Source organism: Thermothelomyces heterothallicus (genome assembly GCF_042370625.1).
Source record: "Thermothelomyces heterothallicus CBS 202.75 unplaced genomic scaffold P884_scaffold_1, whole genome shotgun sequence".
NCBI lineage: Eukaryota > Fungi > Ascomycota > Sordariomycetes > Sordariales > Chaetomiaceae > Thermothelomyces > Thermothelomyces heterothallicus.
Genome location: NW_027192562.1, coordinates 1,841,658 through 1,855,748, shown reverse-complemented (window position 1 = coordinate 1,855,748; position 14,091 = coordinate 1,841,658). Strand labels below are relative to the sequence as shown.

Here is a 14,091-nt window from a genome sequence, read left to right as displayed (position 1 = left end):
TGATACAACTAATCCATAGTCGATTTGCCCTCCCGATCCTTGAGCTCTGTGTGTGTGTGTGCCCGTTTGTGTGAGCGGCATGATGTGTTGTAGGTCGCGACTAGGTTCGAGCTGCGGGTGTTTCCATTCGAAAAGTCCAAGCCCATGTTAGAGCGGGAGGGCCAAAACTTAGCAATCGTTGCTCCGGCGTGTCGTTTGCAAGAACCAATTGGACCCCCCCCCCCCAACTGGGGCCACCAAAAAAAAAGCAACTTGCCCCTCCCCCGCAATCATACATCTCTCTCCATGGGCACTAGCTTTGGTTTACTCAAACACACACGTCGAAAATCAGTGCAACGCCAACAAGATGTCGACCTACGATAAATACCAGGCAAGTCTTAATCCACACGGTTCTGACCATGGCTTCAGGTTCAAATTGTTTTTCCTGAGAAACATGTACCGCTGTTCTCCCATCACGGATGCCCCGAGTCAGCAGCAAAAGATCGCTAACCCATAGATTAGACACCACTCAGCACGAGGTATGCCTCGCAGGAGATGATGACCATATTCTCGGCCCGCGAGCGTGCCAGCACCTGGCGTCAGCTTTGGGTCTGGCTTGCCGAGGCCGAGAAGGAGCTGGGGCTCCCCATCCCGGACGAGGCCATTGAGCAGATGCGCGCCAACGTGATCGTGTCCGACAAGGCCTTCGCAGTCGCTCGTGATTACGAGGCCAAGTTCCGCGTATGTTCATTTCTGAAAAAACCCTTTCCCTCATACGGGGTCAGAGAGAGGACGCTCACTGACATTGAGTTCACAGCATGATGTCATGGCTCACGTCCACGCCTTTGGCGAGGTACGGACCCTTGAGCCCCTAGGGTGCGCCTTCAAATTGGAATGAATACAAGGCCATGTGGCTCTCTGGCTGTAGTAGCTGACGGGGCGCATCATTCAGGACGCTCCTGCTGCCGCTGGCCATATCCACCTCGGTGTGAGTGATCTTCCCCAGGCGGGGTATGAGACTTCAATTATCGAGGCTCAGCCCAGACCATCACGATATCTTATTCTGACTTGGTCTTAGGCTACTAGCTGCTATGGTGAGCCCAACTATTGCAGAGCCTGGGATATCGCGGGCTACGAGAGTTCCTGCATTGGTCGTGTCACACTAACACAGCGTGCAGTTACCGACAACGCCGACTTGATTTTCATCAAACGTGCTCTCGATCTCATTCTCCCTAAGCTGGCCAAGGTCATCCAAAACCTTCAGGAGTTTGCTCTCAAATACAAGGACATGCCCACCCTGGGATTCACACATTATCAGCCGGTTAGTAGCCGCCTTGCTTGGGCGTTTGTCCGCTTTTGCTGCTAACAAGTGCCTGCAGGCCCAGCTCATCACTGTTGGTACGAATTGCATTCCATTTCCTTATGTGTTTCGACTTGGGCATGAAGTGCTGATTCGCATGCAGGCAAGCGCGCCGCCCAATGGATCCAGGAACTCATGATGGACCTGGAAGATATTGAGACCGTCCGCGAAAGGCTCCAGTTCCGGGGTGCTCAGGGCACCACTGGTTCACAGGCGACCTTCCTCGAGCTTTTCAATGGGGACGCCAGCAAGATCGTTAAGCTCAATGAGGTGAGAAGACTCACTATTGCCCTGCACTCTTAGCTGGCTAACGACCCCCAGATTCTTTGCAAGAAGGCTGGGTTCCCATCCACCTTTGCTATCTCGACCCAGACGTACACCAGGAAGGTGAGTATTCGTCCTGATACGGGTAGATTATACATACTAATTTTTGAAACAGGTCGACCTCCGCGTTGCCAACGCCGTTTGCGCGCTGGGAGCAACCGCCGAGCGGATCTGCTCCGATATTCGTCACCTAGCCAATCTGAAGGAGATGGAAGAACCGTTCGAAAAGAGCCAGATTGTGAGAAACCTCTATCCCTGCGGCCCTGTCTTTCTGCTAACCAAACCAGGGAAGCTCTGCCATGGCCTACAAGGTGGGCGCTTGTCGAGGACTGTGCATCAGGAGATGACATTAACGATTGCTCAGCGCAACCCCATGAGGTCTGAACGCATCACTGCCCTTGGCCGCAAGCTCGCCCGCCTGCCGGCCAACTTCACTGCAACCTTCGAAACCCAATGGTTTGAGAGGACGTGAGTGGCTTTTCATTTCCGTTACCTCACTGCGTCTTGCTGACATTGATCGCAGTCTTGATGACAGTGAGTGCCCGTCAGCAGCAACCCTAACCCTGTACCCCTATTCCGGGAGATTGTTTACAGGCTGGCTCCTGAACACTGTTTCCTTTGCTAACTGCCCTAGGCGCCATCCGCCGGATGGATATTCCGGAGATGGTGAGTCTCCACCTCTGGTCTTCCGCTTCCAATGTGTTAATGTTTCTTCACAGTTTCTGCTGGCGGACTCTATCCTGCTTGCGCTGGACAATGTCACCAACGGTCTGGTCATTTACCCGAACGTCATCCGGTCCCGCATTGACCAAGAGCTTCCATTCAGTATGTTTTTCGCAAGTGTCTGCTTATTTTTGGGACTTAACGCTGACGCAACGACTTCACTAGTGGCAACTGAGTCCATTCTGATGAAGCTCGCCCAGCACGGTGTTTCTCGTCAGGAAGCGCATGAGGAAATTCGCGTGCTAGTATGTCACTAGTTTCCTCGGGTAATTTTATGATAGGATACTAACAGACAGCAGTCTCACCAAGCCAGCGACGTTGTGAAACAGCAAGGCGGCCGCAACGATCTCCTTGAGCGAATCAAGAAGACCGAGTTCTTCAAGGCGAGTAGCCACCTGTATTTGCCCTACAACCACTGTGGCAGCGAAGCTAACGTTTTCTTGTAGCCCGTCTGGGACGAGATTGACAGCCTCGTCGACCCCAAGCTGTTTATTGGCAACTCGCCCAAGATCGTGGAAGACTACTGCAACGGTGAGGTTGCCGCAAAGTTGGCCAAGTACAAGGAGTCGCTTGCTACAGCCTCGACGGCGCAACTCTCGATTTAAAAAAAAAAAATTTTAAAAAAAACCTTAGCCGTTTCACACCATGGTATGCTAGTTTCGGAAAACAAAAGAAAAAGGGGGATAGATTGGTCGGTCAAGAAAACAAATTGTACATGTGACATCACCGTAGCCGTCCCCCGGCAGCCCTCGACCACCTCATGTTCTTGGCACTAGAGATTCCAGTCAATTCGTGGATTTTCTTTTCATGTGCTGCAGGTTTATGGGTTCTGTCTTTATGGGGCTCTGACGAACGCGGTGTTACCAAGGCCCTGAATGCCACAGGTATGGTTGCCTCCGCTCAGCTGTACAGAAGACGGCAGTTGAAACCTGGGGTAAGGGAAAGTCAAAACGACACAGATTTAATCCCGAAGCACGTTGCAGTGTATGCTGCGTCGGGCATTTATTTTTCGGTCCCTTCTCCACCCTTCTACGATGTCCGGTTGAGGTAATGAATTTACCCGTCCGTTGGCCGGTTTCCAACCAGCCAGCCGGACAACTCCTTGATGCACCAACGACCAGCAGACGCACCGGACCACAGTGTTCTTTATTGCCCAGCTCTGAACCACTCCCTTCCGTTGGCTGGTTAAGGCGCAGGAACTCTGGCGATGTCACGACCCTCCTTCCTGGACAAACGGAAGTATGCCATGTTACGATGGAAACCTAACAAATGTTGGCGTGGCTGAATGAGCAACGAGGGAAACTTTGAGAACCCTTTGCTACTGACCTTCAAATGGTCACATCACAGAAGCCAATTAATCTGGACGAACGGACTGTGAGGGAACGAAAGAGAGACAGAAGAGAAGAAGCCATCACTCCTAAACCCGCCCTTATTTGAACCGGCATGTCTGCGGCATGCGTGCGTTGAGACGACCTGCGTTAACCCTCCAGGAGCTCTCCCATAAACGTAATCACCACTCCCAAAGCCACTGTTAACGGACTATGCACCTCACCGGAACCTTCCTCACGGTGGCAGCGGCCATGAGCGGCACCGCCGCAGCCCCCAGTGAGAGGCCTATCCAAGCACGCCAAGCAAACACTATCACGGTCGACCTCTCCCAGACGTACCAGCGCATGGATGGATTCGGCTTCAGCATGGCGTTCCAGCGGGCGAACTTGATTACCAACATGTCGGACAAGACCAAGCAGCGAGAGCTGCTCGACCTGCTCTTCAACCGGACGACGGGGGCCGGCTTCAGCATCCTGCGCAATGGCATCGGGTCGTCGCCCAACAGCAACTCGGACTTCATGAACACCATCGCGCCCAACAACCCGGGGAGCCCCAACGCGGAGCCCCAGTACGTGTGGGACGGCAAGGACAGCGGGCAGCTGTGGGTGTCGCAGCAAGCAGTGAATTTGTATGGGGTGAAGAATATCTACGCCGGTAAGTGCTCCGTTGGGAAGAAGGTAACCGGGCCGGTCCGTGGCTTCTAATCAACAACGGTGGCTCGCTGCAGACGCCTGGAGCGCTCCGGGGTACATGAAGACCAACGGGCGCGACACCAACGGCGGCACCCTCTGCGGGGTGCCGGGAGCGCAGTGTGCGTCCGGCGACTGGCGGCGGGCGTACGCCAACTATCTGGTGGCCTACATTGGCTTCTACGCGGAGGAAGGCGTTAACATCACGCACCTGGGGTTCCTCAACGAGCCGGACTACAGCGCCAGCTACGCGTCAATGCAGTCCAACGGCAACCAGGCGGCCGACTTCATCAAGATCCTGCACCCAACACTCGAGGCCGCAGGGCTGGGGGACCGGGTACGGATCGCGTGCTGCGACTCGATGGGCTGGAACAACCAGGTGAGCATGGTCTCGCAGATCCGGTCGGCCGGCGTCGAGGACCTGCTGGGGACCGTGACCTCGCACACGTATTCGGGGGGCCCGGGCGGGCCGATGAGCTCGCGGGCGCCCGTCTGGCTGTCGGAGCAGTGCGACCTCAACGGGGCCTGGACCACGGCCTGGTACTCGTACGGCGGCGCGGGCGAGGGGCTGACGTGGGCCAATAACATCTACAACGCGGTCGTCAACGCCAACATCTCGGGCTACCTGTACTGGGAGGGTGTCCAGTGGCCCAACCCAAACACCAACGAGAAGCTCATCCGCGTGGACAACACGACCAACGCGTACGAGGTGTCGAGCAGGCTGTGGGCTTTTGCCAACTGGTCACGCTACGTGCGGCCCGGGGCTGTGCGGGTGGGGGTCAGCGGCGGCGGGAATGGACTGCGCACGGCGGCCTTCAGAAACGAAGACGGCACGATTGCGGTCATTGCCATCAGCTCGGGGGGGTCGGCGGCGAACGTGAGCATCAAGATCTCCGGAGGCCCCGGCGCAGCCGCGGTGCAGGCGTTTGTGTCTGACAACACGAGAAAATGCGAGTCTACGCCGGCGACGGTGGCAGGTGACGGAACCATTTCAGGGCCAGTCGCAGCCAGATCAATCACGACCTTCTTTATCTTGCCGGAGAGCTCCTGAGCAGAACGGGAGGTGAGGTATGGCGGGAACGGAAATGACCTAGCTACGGTAAAAAGACTAGGCCAGAAAAAGATTAAGAAGCACTGGTAGCAGAAAATGAAATCGAGTTACACATTTTATGTTTTGTGCTGCTCTTTTGTTTTCCTAATGCAGAAGCTTCGATGTGATGGATGGGGAAGGAATGATGAGAGACGGGAAGCTCACCTGCCCCACTAACGCCGGAACCTCCTTCCAACACGCTCGCGCTATCTATATCCACCACCCCACCATCCGGTCCCAGGCTTGCAAGCTTCCCGGGTTTCAAGAATCCCTCCCCGAAAACCGACCATTCATTGTGAGTCAGTGTGTTCCGGCCACTTGCCGAATCCAACCAACAGCCTCCCGTAATCGATTTAAAAATGGGCAAGCCACAGGTTGACTACGGGTTGTACCTGGTCACAGACTCAACCCCGGCTATCCTCGGCGACAGGGACCTCAACGAGGTTGTCGAGGCCTCGCTCAAGGGGGGTGTCACCATCGTCCAGCTCCGCGAGAAGAAGGGCGACACGGCCGAAATCATCGCAAAGGCCCAGAAGATGCAGCAAGTCACGCGCAAGTACAATGTGCCGTTGCTCATCAACGACCGCGTCGACGTGGCTCTCGCCGTCGACTGTGAGGGCGTCCACATCGGACAGGACGACATGGGTGAGTGTGGTTCCCGCTCTTCTTGAGACCTCGAGGCAAAGCGGTACATGTCGGTCTGTGTACGCGTGCGTGTCTGTGTGTGTGTGTGTGTCCCTGCGCTGACACCGGGCTGCAGAGCTGTCCACCGCAAGAAATCTCCTAGGGCCGGACAAGATCATCGGAGTCACGGTCAGCACCGTTGAGGAAGCACTCAAGGCATGTGAAGGCGGTGCCGACTATCTCGGCATCGGCACCGTCTATGCCACAGCGACGTGAGTGCCTCAATATTTTGCTTTTACTGCCTGCTGCTGCTGCTGCTGCTGCTGTGGTGGTTTCAGGAGTTGCCGGGTTGCTCACATACTGCTTAGAAAGACCAACACCAAAGATATCATTGGAACCGCTGGCGTGCGCGAGATCCTGAGAAGGATCGCTGAAGCAGGATATAACACGCCGGCGGTCTGCATTGGTGGCATCAACGCGTCCAACATACAGCGCGTGTTGTACCAGTGTGCCGCCCCGAATAAGGCTCTGAACGGCGTCGCAATTGTGAGCGCTATCATGGCGGCTGCCGATCCAGAAGCTGCCGCCAAGAACCTCGCTGCCCTGTCAAGGGGTCCTCCAGCCTTTACACTGGACGCCAGCCGAGATCTGTCGGCTGATGCTGACGGCAAAGCCGTGATTGCCCTGGCAGCACCCGTAATTCGAAGAATTCACGACACCACGCCCCTGTCTCATAACATGACCAACCTCGTAAGCGTGCTGGGCTACGATTTCTGGCTCCTTGTGCTAACACATGACAGGTTGTGCAGAACTTTGCAGCCAACGTGGCCCTGGCCGTCGGTGCATCGCCCATCATGGCCAGCTACGGCGAGGAGGCTGCAGATTTGTGCAAGCTTGGAGGGGCTCTAGTCATCAATATGGGATCAGTTGACCCCAATGGGCTGGCAAACTACGTGAAGGCACTCAAGGCGTACAATCTGGAAGGACGGCCCGTCGTGTTTGACCCCGTGGGGTATGTTGCCTACACACTCATCTAGGCTCGCGAAAAAAGCTGACGCCTGCAGTGCCGGTGCAACCTCCCTTCGACGCGAAGCCGTCAAGATGATCATGGCCAACGGTTACCTCGACGTGATCAAGGGAAACGAGGGCGAAATCAAGACGGTGTTTGGCAACAGCAAGGAGCAGCAACGCGGCGTTGACAGCACGAGCACATTAGATGCCTCACAGAAGGCCAAACTAGTACGGGAACTTGCGAGTCGCGAGAAAAACGTGGTCCTTATGACGGGCAAGACGGATTTTGTTAGCGACGGCGTTCGAACATACGCCATTGAGAACGGCCACGAGTATCTCGGCATGGTGACGGGCACGGGCTGTACGCTGGGCACAGCCATCTCGGCCGCGATTGCATCGCGCCAGACGGATAGGCTTGCGGCCGTTGTTGCGGCTATCCTGCACTTTGAGATTGCGGCCGAGCTCGCTGCCGAACGGCCCGAAGTCAGGGGGCCGGGAACTTTTGTCCCAGCCTTCTTGGACGAGCTGTATCTCATCAGGCAAGCCACAGCACGCAACGACTTAGCCTGGCTTGCGAGAGCGAAAGTCCGCGGTGTTGAGTAGATGTAGAGCGTAACAAGAATTCCCCGGGCCCCTATTTCTTTGGATCAACTAACTGGCTTGGTTCCTCTTTGAGCCCGCGTCCCAGAACTCGGTTTGCCACAGTGAATGCGGGGTAGAGTCGGCTCATTCCCCCGGATGCAATTACCCCAAAGTTCACATCCGTTCGGCTCCGATCCGCTTCCCCGCGCTTGGCCTACAGCTAGAGGGGACCCACGGAGCTAGCTCCATCCGCCCGCTTTAAGACGAGCTCCGGACTCGACACCAGATGTTCATCCAGTGATCGCTTTTGAATGACAAGTCATCCCCAACTTACTCACTGAAAAAGAAGCAGTAGTTACCATCGCTCACCATGACCACACCTCCCCCTGAACGGCGGTTCCGTAAGTTCTCCGCTCCGTCTTGCTGCTGTCGACTGCGCACTCACTCACTCGCAAATAACGATAGAGAGACCTGCCGTCTTGTAAGTTTGACCTGTCGAAATAAACACGGCAGAGATCAGTGAGGCCAACCATCATATCTCCCACGTCCCACAGCGTCTGCGACATCCAAGAGAAGTTCCGGCCCACCATTTACGAGTTCGACAAAGTGTATGGCCCCCTCCCCTTTTTTGTTCTTTTGTTCCCCACCCTTCTTCTTCTCAGTTGTATGTATGAGGAGAATAAAAAAAACCTCCTTCTATCCCTTCTTCCACATCATTACACTCACACAAACTGGGGCGCCGCCGCCTCCTCCCGCGGCCGTGTCCCCCTTCGACTCGCAGCATCCTCACGGCCCGCAAGCTCCTCATCGCCGCCACGGCGCTCAAGATTCCCATCTTCGTCACCACGCAGAACCGCCCCCGCCTGGGCGACACCGTCGCCGAGCTGCAGCCGTTCCTGGCGGCCGCGGGCGCTCTCGTCCAGGCCGACGTGGACAAGACGCGCTTCAGCATGTGGCTCGACCCCATCTCGTCCCATCCCCACTTCGCCTCGCCCGGTCCCGGTCCTTCCTCCCCCTCCGGGTGCGAGGTCGCCATCGTCGGCATCGAGTCGCACATCTGCGTCACGCAGACCGCGCTGGACCTGCTCGCCGCCGGCCACAAGGTGTACATCCTCGCCGATGGCGTCAGCAGCTCCAACCGGGAAGAGGTCGGGATCGCCCTCGACCGGTTGCGGCAGGCCGGCGCCGTGGTCACGACCAGCGAGAGCTGGATCTACGAATGCATGGGGGATGCCAAGATTCCAGAGTTCAAGCAGATTGTTGGGGTGGTCAAGGATACGGTGGGGGATACGAGGGCTGCGCTGAAAGGCTTGCTGGGCAGCAAGATGTAAGGCGGAAAGGGCAACCGGATTGGGAAAAAAAAAAAAAGGAAATTGGGGAAAAGGGGAAGGGGGAAAGGGCAGAGGCGAGTCTAGAGGATGTTGCCGAGAGCCCATACGGGGTTTGGAATCTCATCTTTAAAAAGATTGCTTTCCTTTGATTGATTGTTCTCGTTTCGTGTCTGTGATACACTCGCCGCTAGTCTGTCCCCCGAACTGGGGCGTTGCAACTCGTCCACCGCCCAGCCAAGTCATCTAGCATTGAATCAGTTGAACTGCCCGATCCGAGCTCATCGTATCGGCAATGGGTGTGATCCCCCGTCTAGTCAGCCGCAGGAGGCCCCTTTGGTTTGGTTGGCGCTATCCAAGAGAAAGCCGACGCGCTTCCCAAAGGGTTATCTTTTGACGGAGCCACCAACGGGCCCTTTGCCGTCGGTTCCTGGCCGTTCGCCGCCTGCTTCGCCTCTCCAAGGCCGGATAAGGCAGATACGCTCACGGCGCGCTTCGAGCTTCCCCGGTTGACCGCCCCCGAGCCGCCCTCTGCCTGCGTCTTCCGCCTTTGATCCGCGCTGGGGCGCGTTACGGGCGCGGGATCGTGTGTTGATCCCGTCCTGGTCGATGAGCCGCTGCTGGACTTGGTCGGCTTGAGAACCTTCATGTTGCGGGACCGCGCAGCTGGCTGATATCCGCTCAGCGGCGTGCTACTCTCCGCAAGGGCGGCCGCCGTTTGCCGCCATGGCGTCCGGAGGGCAGAGTTGGATTCTCGACGGCTGGGTTCGGTTGGCCCAGAGGGTTCCTTTCCGGACGACAGCGGCGGCGCACCTGGCTCCGGAGCCCGCTTATCAGCTTCCCCTCCGCTTTCGGATGTCGCACCGCTAGCTCCCGTCTTGGTTGGCTGACTCGAGGGGACAGTTGGCGACAGCACTTCCTCAGAACCGCTTTCCGCCGATTTGGACGCCGAGGTATTCTGCTCCTTGGATTTTGGAACAGACCCGTTTACCGATTTCTCGCCGGCAATGAACTCAGGGGCGGCGGCGTTCAGCTTAGGCTTGCTCGACACCAGGTTGGTGGTGGCGAGATTCTTAAACACGGCATCGTCCTCGGGTCTCACAAACGGGATGGAAAGCTTGTCACGGTCACTGCCGTACAGTGTCATCAGGTTCCGGGACAGCAGGATGTCGGCGCCATGCAGGCGCAACGTATGGCTGCCGATGAAGATACGGATCGCCTTCCTTGACTCGGGCGTCTCCTGCTGGTCCATGCCCGTCACCTCAAACGAAGCTGTTATGCTGGGAAGATGCGGCCCTGGGCTGGTAGACCTGGAATTTGATTGCGTGACGCGCGCCTCGGCCAAAAATACGGGAAGCGTGATCCTGTGAGCGCCGTCCACATCCCGGTGGATGTTGTTGGTCAGGTCCAGCTCCCTCAGTAGCGAGTACTCGACCGTCGACTTCTGAGACCCGGTACATACCACGGCATACAACAAGCCGGCGGACGTGAAGTTGGTCGTCAGCCAGCAGCGGATGATGGATGGCGGCGAACCCAGAATGTACAGCACGGGAGGTGGCTCCGGCATATCTAGGGCGGAATCATCCTCATGGCCGCCAATCATAAAGTTACTGTCCAGCCCGAGGCTGCTGGTACGCCCCGATATCCCCGAATGCATTGAGTGAACCGAGTGTCCGGCCGAGCTGTGTCTACCGTCTGACTTATGGGAATATGTCCGCTCCATCTGGTGCCCACCGAAGCCGCTTCCAGGGCGGCTGGGACCGAAGTCACCAGAATGGCGCCCGCCATGACCGAAGTTCGCCCCGTGCAGGGCGCTCTCGTCGAATCGGACACTGTTCGCCCGCGAAGCCGCTCCCCTCCGGATCGGTTCGTCGTCCGTCTCGAGGTGCAGTCTCCCGAGCAGATTCTGGTCCTCGTCATCGAGATCGTCGATCAACTCCGTGGCAGGCATATGCACGGGCCCTGCAAATGGTATCAGTTCGGCTCAAAAAAAATCGAGCAAGCGCTAAACTGGCGATACACACCATGCTGCGGCGTCCCCCCCAGAACGCTCGGAAACGGGGAATTCCAGACGGATTTGAGCGCGGCATCGTCGGCCTGACGTTTCTCCAGCGAGCGGAGTCGTTCCCCATGCACCAATTGGACATGGTGGATGCGTTTCAACTCCATCTGGACATCGTGGAACTCTTCGCGGGTGACAACGAAGACGGGATCCATGCCCACGAGCTAAAAGGGGGGGGAAAACGACCGAAGTAGAAGCCGGAGCCCCCGTGCCAGGGCGGACGCGAGAGAGGGCGGGCAGTCGACTAGGGTTGGCCCTTCCGTGAATCGCTGGGAATGCAGGCAGCGGTAACGGCAAAGTGTGGCTGTCTCTGACCTCGATCCTTGATGCTATCAATTCTCGAGGTCCGCCTTCCCCCGCATCGCCCGCAAGACCGCCAGGTCTTCAGCGACGACTCTCCCGCGCCGAATCCAATCAATCCTCTCCGCCTCTGGGGGTAAAGGTTCACGAGACGTGTGGTGGCGTCAGCGTCCGCGTTTGGCGAGTTCGAGGATACCGTCGGTGACAAGAATCGGCGCTTGGGGCGACTATCGGAGGTTTTCTATCGCTGTTGGAAGGAGGGGATGAGAACTAGCGTCGTGATCGAGGCAGGGTTGCAAGTCTCCCGACTCTCGAGACAGGGGATCTCGAGCAGAGCACCGGGATCGTGTAGTTTCGTGTGGTGGTTCGTGAAGTAGTCAGAAGGAAGCTGAGCGATAGGGCTTTGAAGCCAAGGTGCGATGGATGTGAATGCAGGATGCGAAGTCCCGTGGATCGAAGACAGAACGCGAGCGGCGCAGTTGGATGCATGGTAAATCGGTTGCTAGAGCAGGCAGGCATGGCTGGGATACACTAACTACACTAGATGGGAGCAAACAGCCAGCCAGCCAGCATCCAGGAATGATAACCCTAACCCTATTACAACCCCTGTTATTGTTGAGAGTGTACGGATTACTCCGTATGTACGAAACAAAGGGCTTTATTAGCTCCTTCGTTGGTTAGGAGGTCTCAGTTGGCTGGCATGCCGTTCCCCTCAACGTCATTCTCACTTAATTCTTTCACGTGCTGAAATCGACTACTGCCTGCATTGCGCAAGTGCCGTCTTCCATTGCGGTAGGCTCTCATCAGAACTGCTAAACTATTTGTCGTTTGAGTTCCCACGTGCTTTCGTCCTTCAAGGCGTGAGGATGCAGTCTACTGCGGTAGGCCATCCATGCGGCTGGCTGGCCCAATGAAACCTTGATCCCGAGAAGAGGGGGAGAGCGCCACAAGACACCGCAACTTCAAGACCCAATTGACGAGTAGATCCATCCGCCATGTGCATCAATGACCAGCACCGTGCGAAGAGCCGGAGCCTGCAATGCTGCCGCTCGACTTGCTCTAGGCATTCCCGTGGTCGCCTTATAGAGACTTGCCTCGGAGGTGCTGGTCTTCTTCGAGCCACGGCGCGTTACGCCAGTCCGGCAGTGCATACCCAACTCTGTCCTCGTCATTGGTTCCAGCCCATTCAGAGCCGATATGGGGCCGCACCAGATCGTAGAAGATGCGGTATGACTCGGTGCTTAGGTGGAGCCCATCCGGAAGCAGATGCTCGAGGTACCCGCGAACGCCGCCCTCCGGATCGCCCAGCGCCGGGCCCTTGGGGTCGAAGCCCGGCGTCATCTCAATGGCCCTGTCCATGAGCGCCTTGTGAAGATCTATCAGCGTCACACTGGGGTGCTCCGCAGCGACCTGCCGGACGGCTTCGGAATAAGCCGCGCTAACCTTGGTCCGCCTTGCCGCGGAGGGATGTCCGTTGGCCCGGTCGAGTACCGTCACGCGAATCTCATCTAAGGGCGGTGGTGTAACGAGGAAGATTTTGGGCTTGTGCGCCGTGATGATGGGATGGTTGATGATGCGGGCAAGGTTCTCCTTGTACTTGTCTAGGGGCACATGCTGAAAGTTAGTGGGAAGCGGAACGGCTGCATCGTTGGCGCCGAAGAGGATGAACTTGGGTAGTCGTGGTCAATATGCTTTGGCTTCACGCCTCTTGCCGGCAAGCCCAAGACTCACCAAGTACTTGAGTTCTGGTCCACCGGGTGTCGGCAGTGAAAAGACCTGCGGAAGTATGCTCAGGGCATTGGATGTGTTGTATCCCGAAAAGCCGCGGTTGATAACGTCGAACCGGCGTAGGACCTCTGGGACAGGCGGATGTTAACCTCGGGACCACGCTCAAACACTGCGGCAGCGTCACGGTGTCACTAACGTGTCTGAAGAGCAGCCTGGAAAGAAAAGCCGCCGGACACATCGGCGGCACCCTGGAAGAGCGAGTCTCCAAAGAGAACAATCTGAGGGTATGAGTTCTGTGACGGGGTAGCATCGTGAACGCAATCAGCCTTTTTTTTCCGTCCCCAAGACGCTCCGTGGCATCGGCGAACAAACCTACCGCCATAGCTGCAATGTTTAACAGGCTCGGGACCACCACCAGACAGCCAATGTTTTTTTTTTTTCCAGAAGCCCTTTCGTTTTGGGTGCTTTTTTTTTCTCGAAGGGGACAAGTGTGTTCTGGAGCCGAACTTCGCACGGAGACTGGGCGTTCCTTCCCTTCAAATACCGCGCTCTCTCACCGGTGCCCGGAAGGCCCGTTTCCTAGCCTGTCTACCCGCCTGCCCGCCTTGAGATAGGCAAAGACCGTCAAACCCAGGCCGCCCCACCGTTGGGGGAGATAGCCCCGCAGCCGGGTCGTTACAGACATATTTCCACTGGCGGGTTGAGCAACGCCTTCTTTGTGGCGAAAGCCGTGATACTCGAAGGGAACGGGGGGAAGAGCGGCGGACCGTCCGCCGATTCGTGGGCCCATCTAACTCCCTCCCCCCACCCCCCTCCGGGGGGTCTGCCGGGGTCGTTCGACACGGACATCGTCGAGGCGCGGAAGTCCGCCAATTGCCTTGGCCGCAGCGTGCAGTCTCCCGATTCCAACCACGCGGCCGCACCGCCCAGGTAAAAGCGCCGATTGGCAACCGGTCACATGG

The 14,091-nt window shown here is 57.2% G+C and overlaps 6 protein-coding genes across 6 annotated transcripts; 4 read left to right on the top strand and 2 right to left on the bottom strand.

Annotated features, from left to right (window-relative positions):
* The first annotated feature begins 193 nt into the window (after nucleotides 1-193).
* Nucleotides 194-3,356, top strand: P884DRAFT_281874 (L-Aspartase-like protein). The gene is made up of 18 exons (XM_069443571.1): nucleotides 194-370; nucleotides 502-720; nucleotides 797-832; nucleotides 932-967; nucleotides 1,058-1,073; nucleotides 1,158-1,300; nucleotides 1,359-1,377; nucleotides 1,443-1,609; nucleotides 1,661-1,726; nucleotides 1,779-1,901; nucleotides 1,951-1,974; nucleotides 2,028-2,131; nucleotides 2,187-2,197; nucleotides 2,298-2,329; nucleotides 2,383-2,488; nucleotides 2,552-2,631; nucleotides 2,686-2,769; nucleotides 2,833-3,356. The coding sequence occupies exons 1-18, from the start codon at nucleotides 347-349 to the stop codon at nucleotides 2,989-2,991; spliced, it is 1,449 nt and encodes a 482-aa protein (XP_069301859.1). The 5' UTR covers nucleotides 194-346; the 3' UTR covers nucleotides 2,992-3,356.
* Nucleotides 3,357-3,966: 610 nt separating this feature from the next.
* On the top strand, nucleotides 3,967-5,455 carry P884DRAFT_190108 (glycoside hydrolase family 30 protein; the record flags this gene model as incomplete). The annotated part of the gene is made up of 2 exons (XM_069437491.1): nucleotides 3,967-4,369; nucleotides 4,443-5,455. 2 exons carry the CDS (start codon nucleotides 3,967-3,969, stop codon nucleotides 5,453-5,455), a joined length of 1,416 nt encoding a protein of 471 aa, XP_069301858.1.
* Nucleotides 5,456-5,732: 277 nt separating this feature from the next.
* Nucleotides 5,733-7,790, top strand: P884DRAFT_234644 (Hydroxyethylthiazole kinase family-domain-containing protein). The gene is made up of 5 exons (XM_069439918.1): nucleotides 5,733-6,139; nucleotides 6,255-6,390; nucleotides 6,487-6,868; nucleotides 6,919-7,130; nucleotides 7,183-7,790. Exons 1-5 carry the CDS (start codon nucleotides 5,854-5,856, stop codon nucleotides 7,730-7,732), a joined length of 1,566 nt encoding a protein of 521 aa, XP_069301857.1. The 5' UTR covers nucleotides 5,733-5,853; the 3' UTR covers nucleotides 7,733-7,790.
* Nucleotides 7,791-7,812: 22 nt separating this feature from the next.
* P884DRAFT_253723 (Isochorismatase-like protein) lies at nucleotides 7,813-9,165 on the top strand. The gene is made up of 4 exons (XM_069440828.1): nucleotides 7,813-8,112; nucleotides 8,177-8,192; nucleotides 8,266-8,319; nucleotides 8,493-9,165. Exons 1-4 carry the CDS (start codon nucleotides 8,082-8,084, stop codon nucleotides 9,040-9,042), a joined length of 651 nt encoding a protein of 216 aa, XP_069301856.1. The 5' UTR covers nucleotides 7,813-8,081; the 3' UTR covers nucleotides 9,043-9,165.
* Nucleotides 9,166-9,352: 187 nt separating this feature from the next.
* Nucleotides 9,353-11,256, bottom strand: P884DRAFT_189969 (uncharacterized protein; the record flags this gene model as incomplete). Its single annotated transcript, XM_069437479.1, has 2 exons — nucleotides 9,353-11,001; nucleotides 11,064-11,256. The coding sequence occupies 2 exons, from the start codon at nucleotides 11,254-11,256 to the stop codon at nucleotides 9,353-9,355; spliced, it is 1,842 nt and encodes a 613-aa protein (XP_069301855.1).
* A 1,225-nt stretch (nucleotides 11,257-12,481) lies between these two features.
* P884DRAFT_274151 (SGNH hydrolase-type esterase domain-containing protein) lies at nucleotides 12,482-13,511 on the bottom strand (the record flags this gene model as incomplete). The annotated part of the gene is made up of 4 exons (XM_069442682.1): nucleotides 12,482-13,069; nucleotides 13,133-13,257; nucleotides 13,326-13,422; nucleotides 13,506-13,511. 4 exons carry the CDS (start codon nucleotides 13,509-13,511, stop codon nucleotides 12,482-12,484), a joined length of 816 nt encoding a protein of 271 aa, XP_069301854.1.
* Nucleotides 13,512-14,091: the final 580 nt, after the last annotated feature.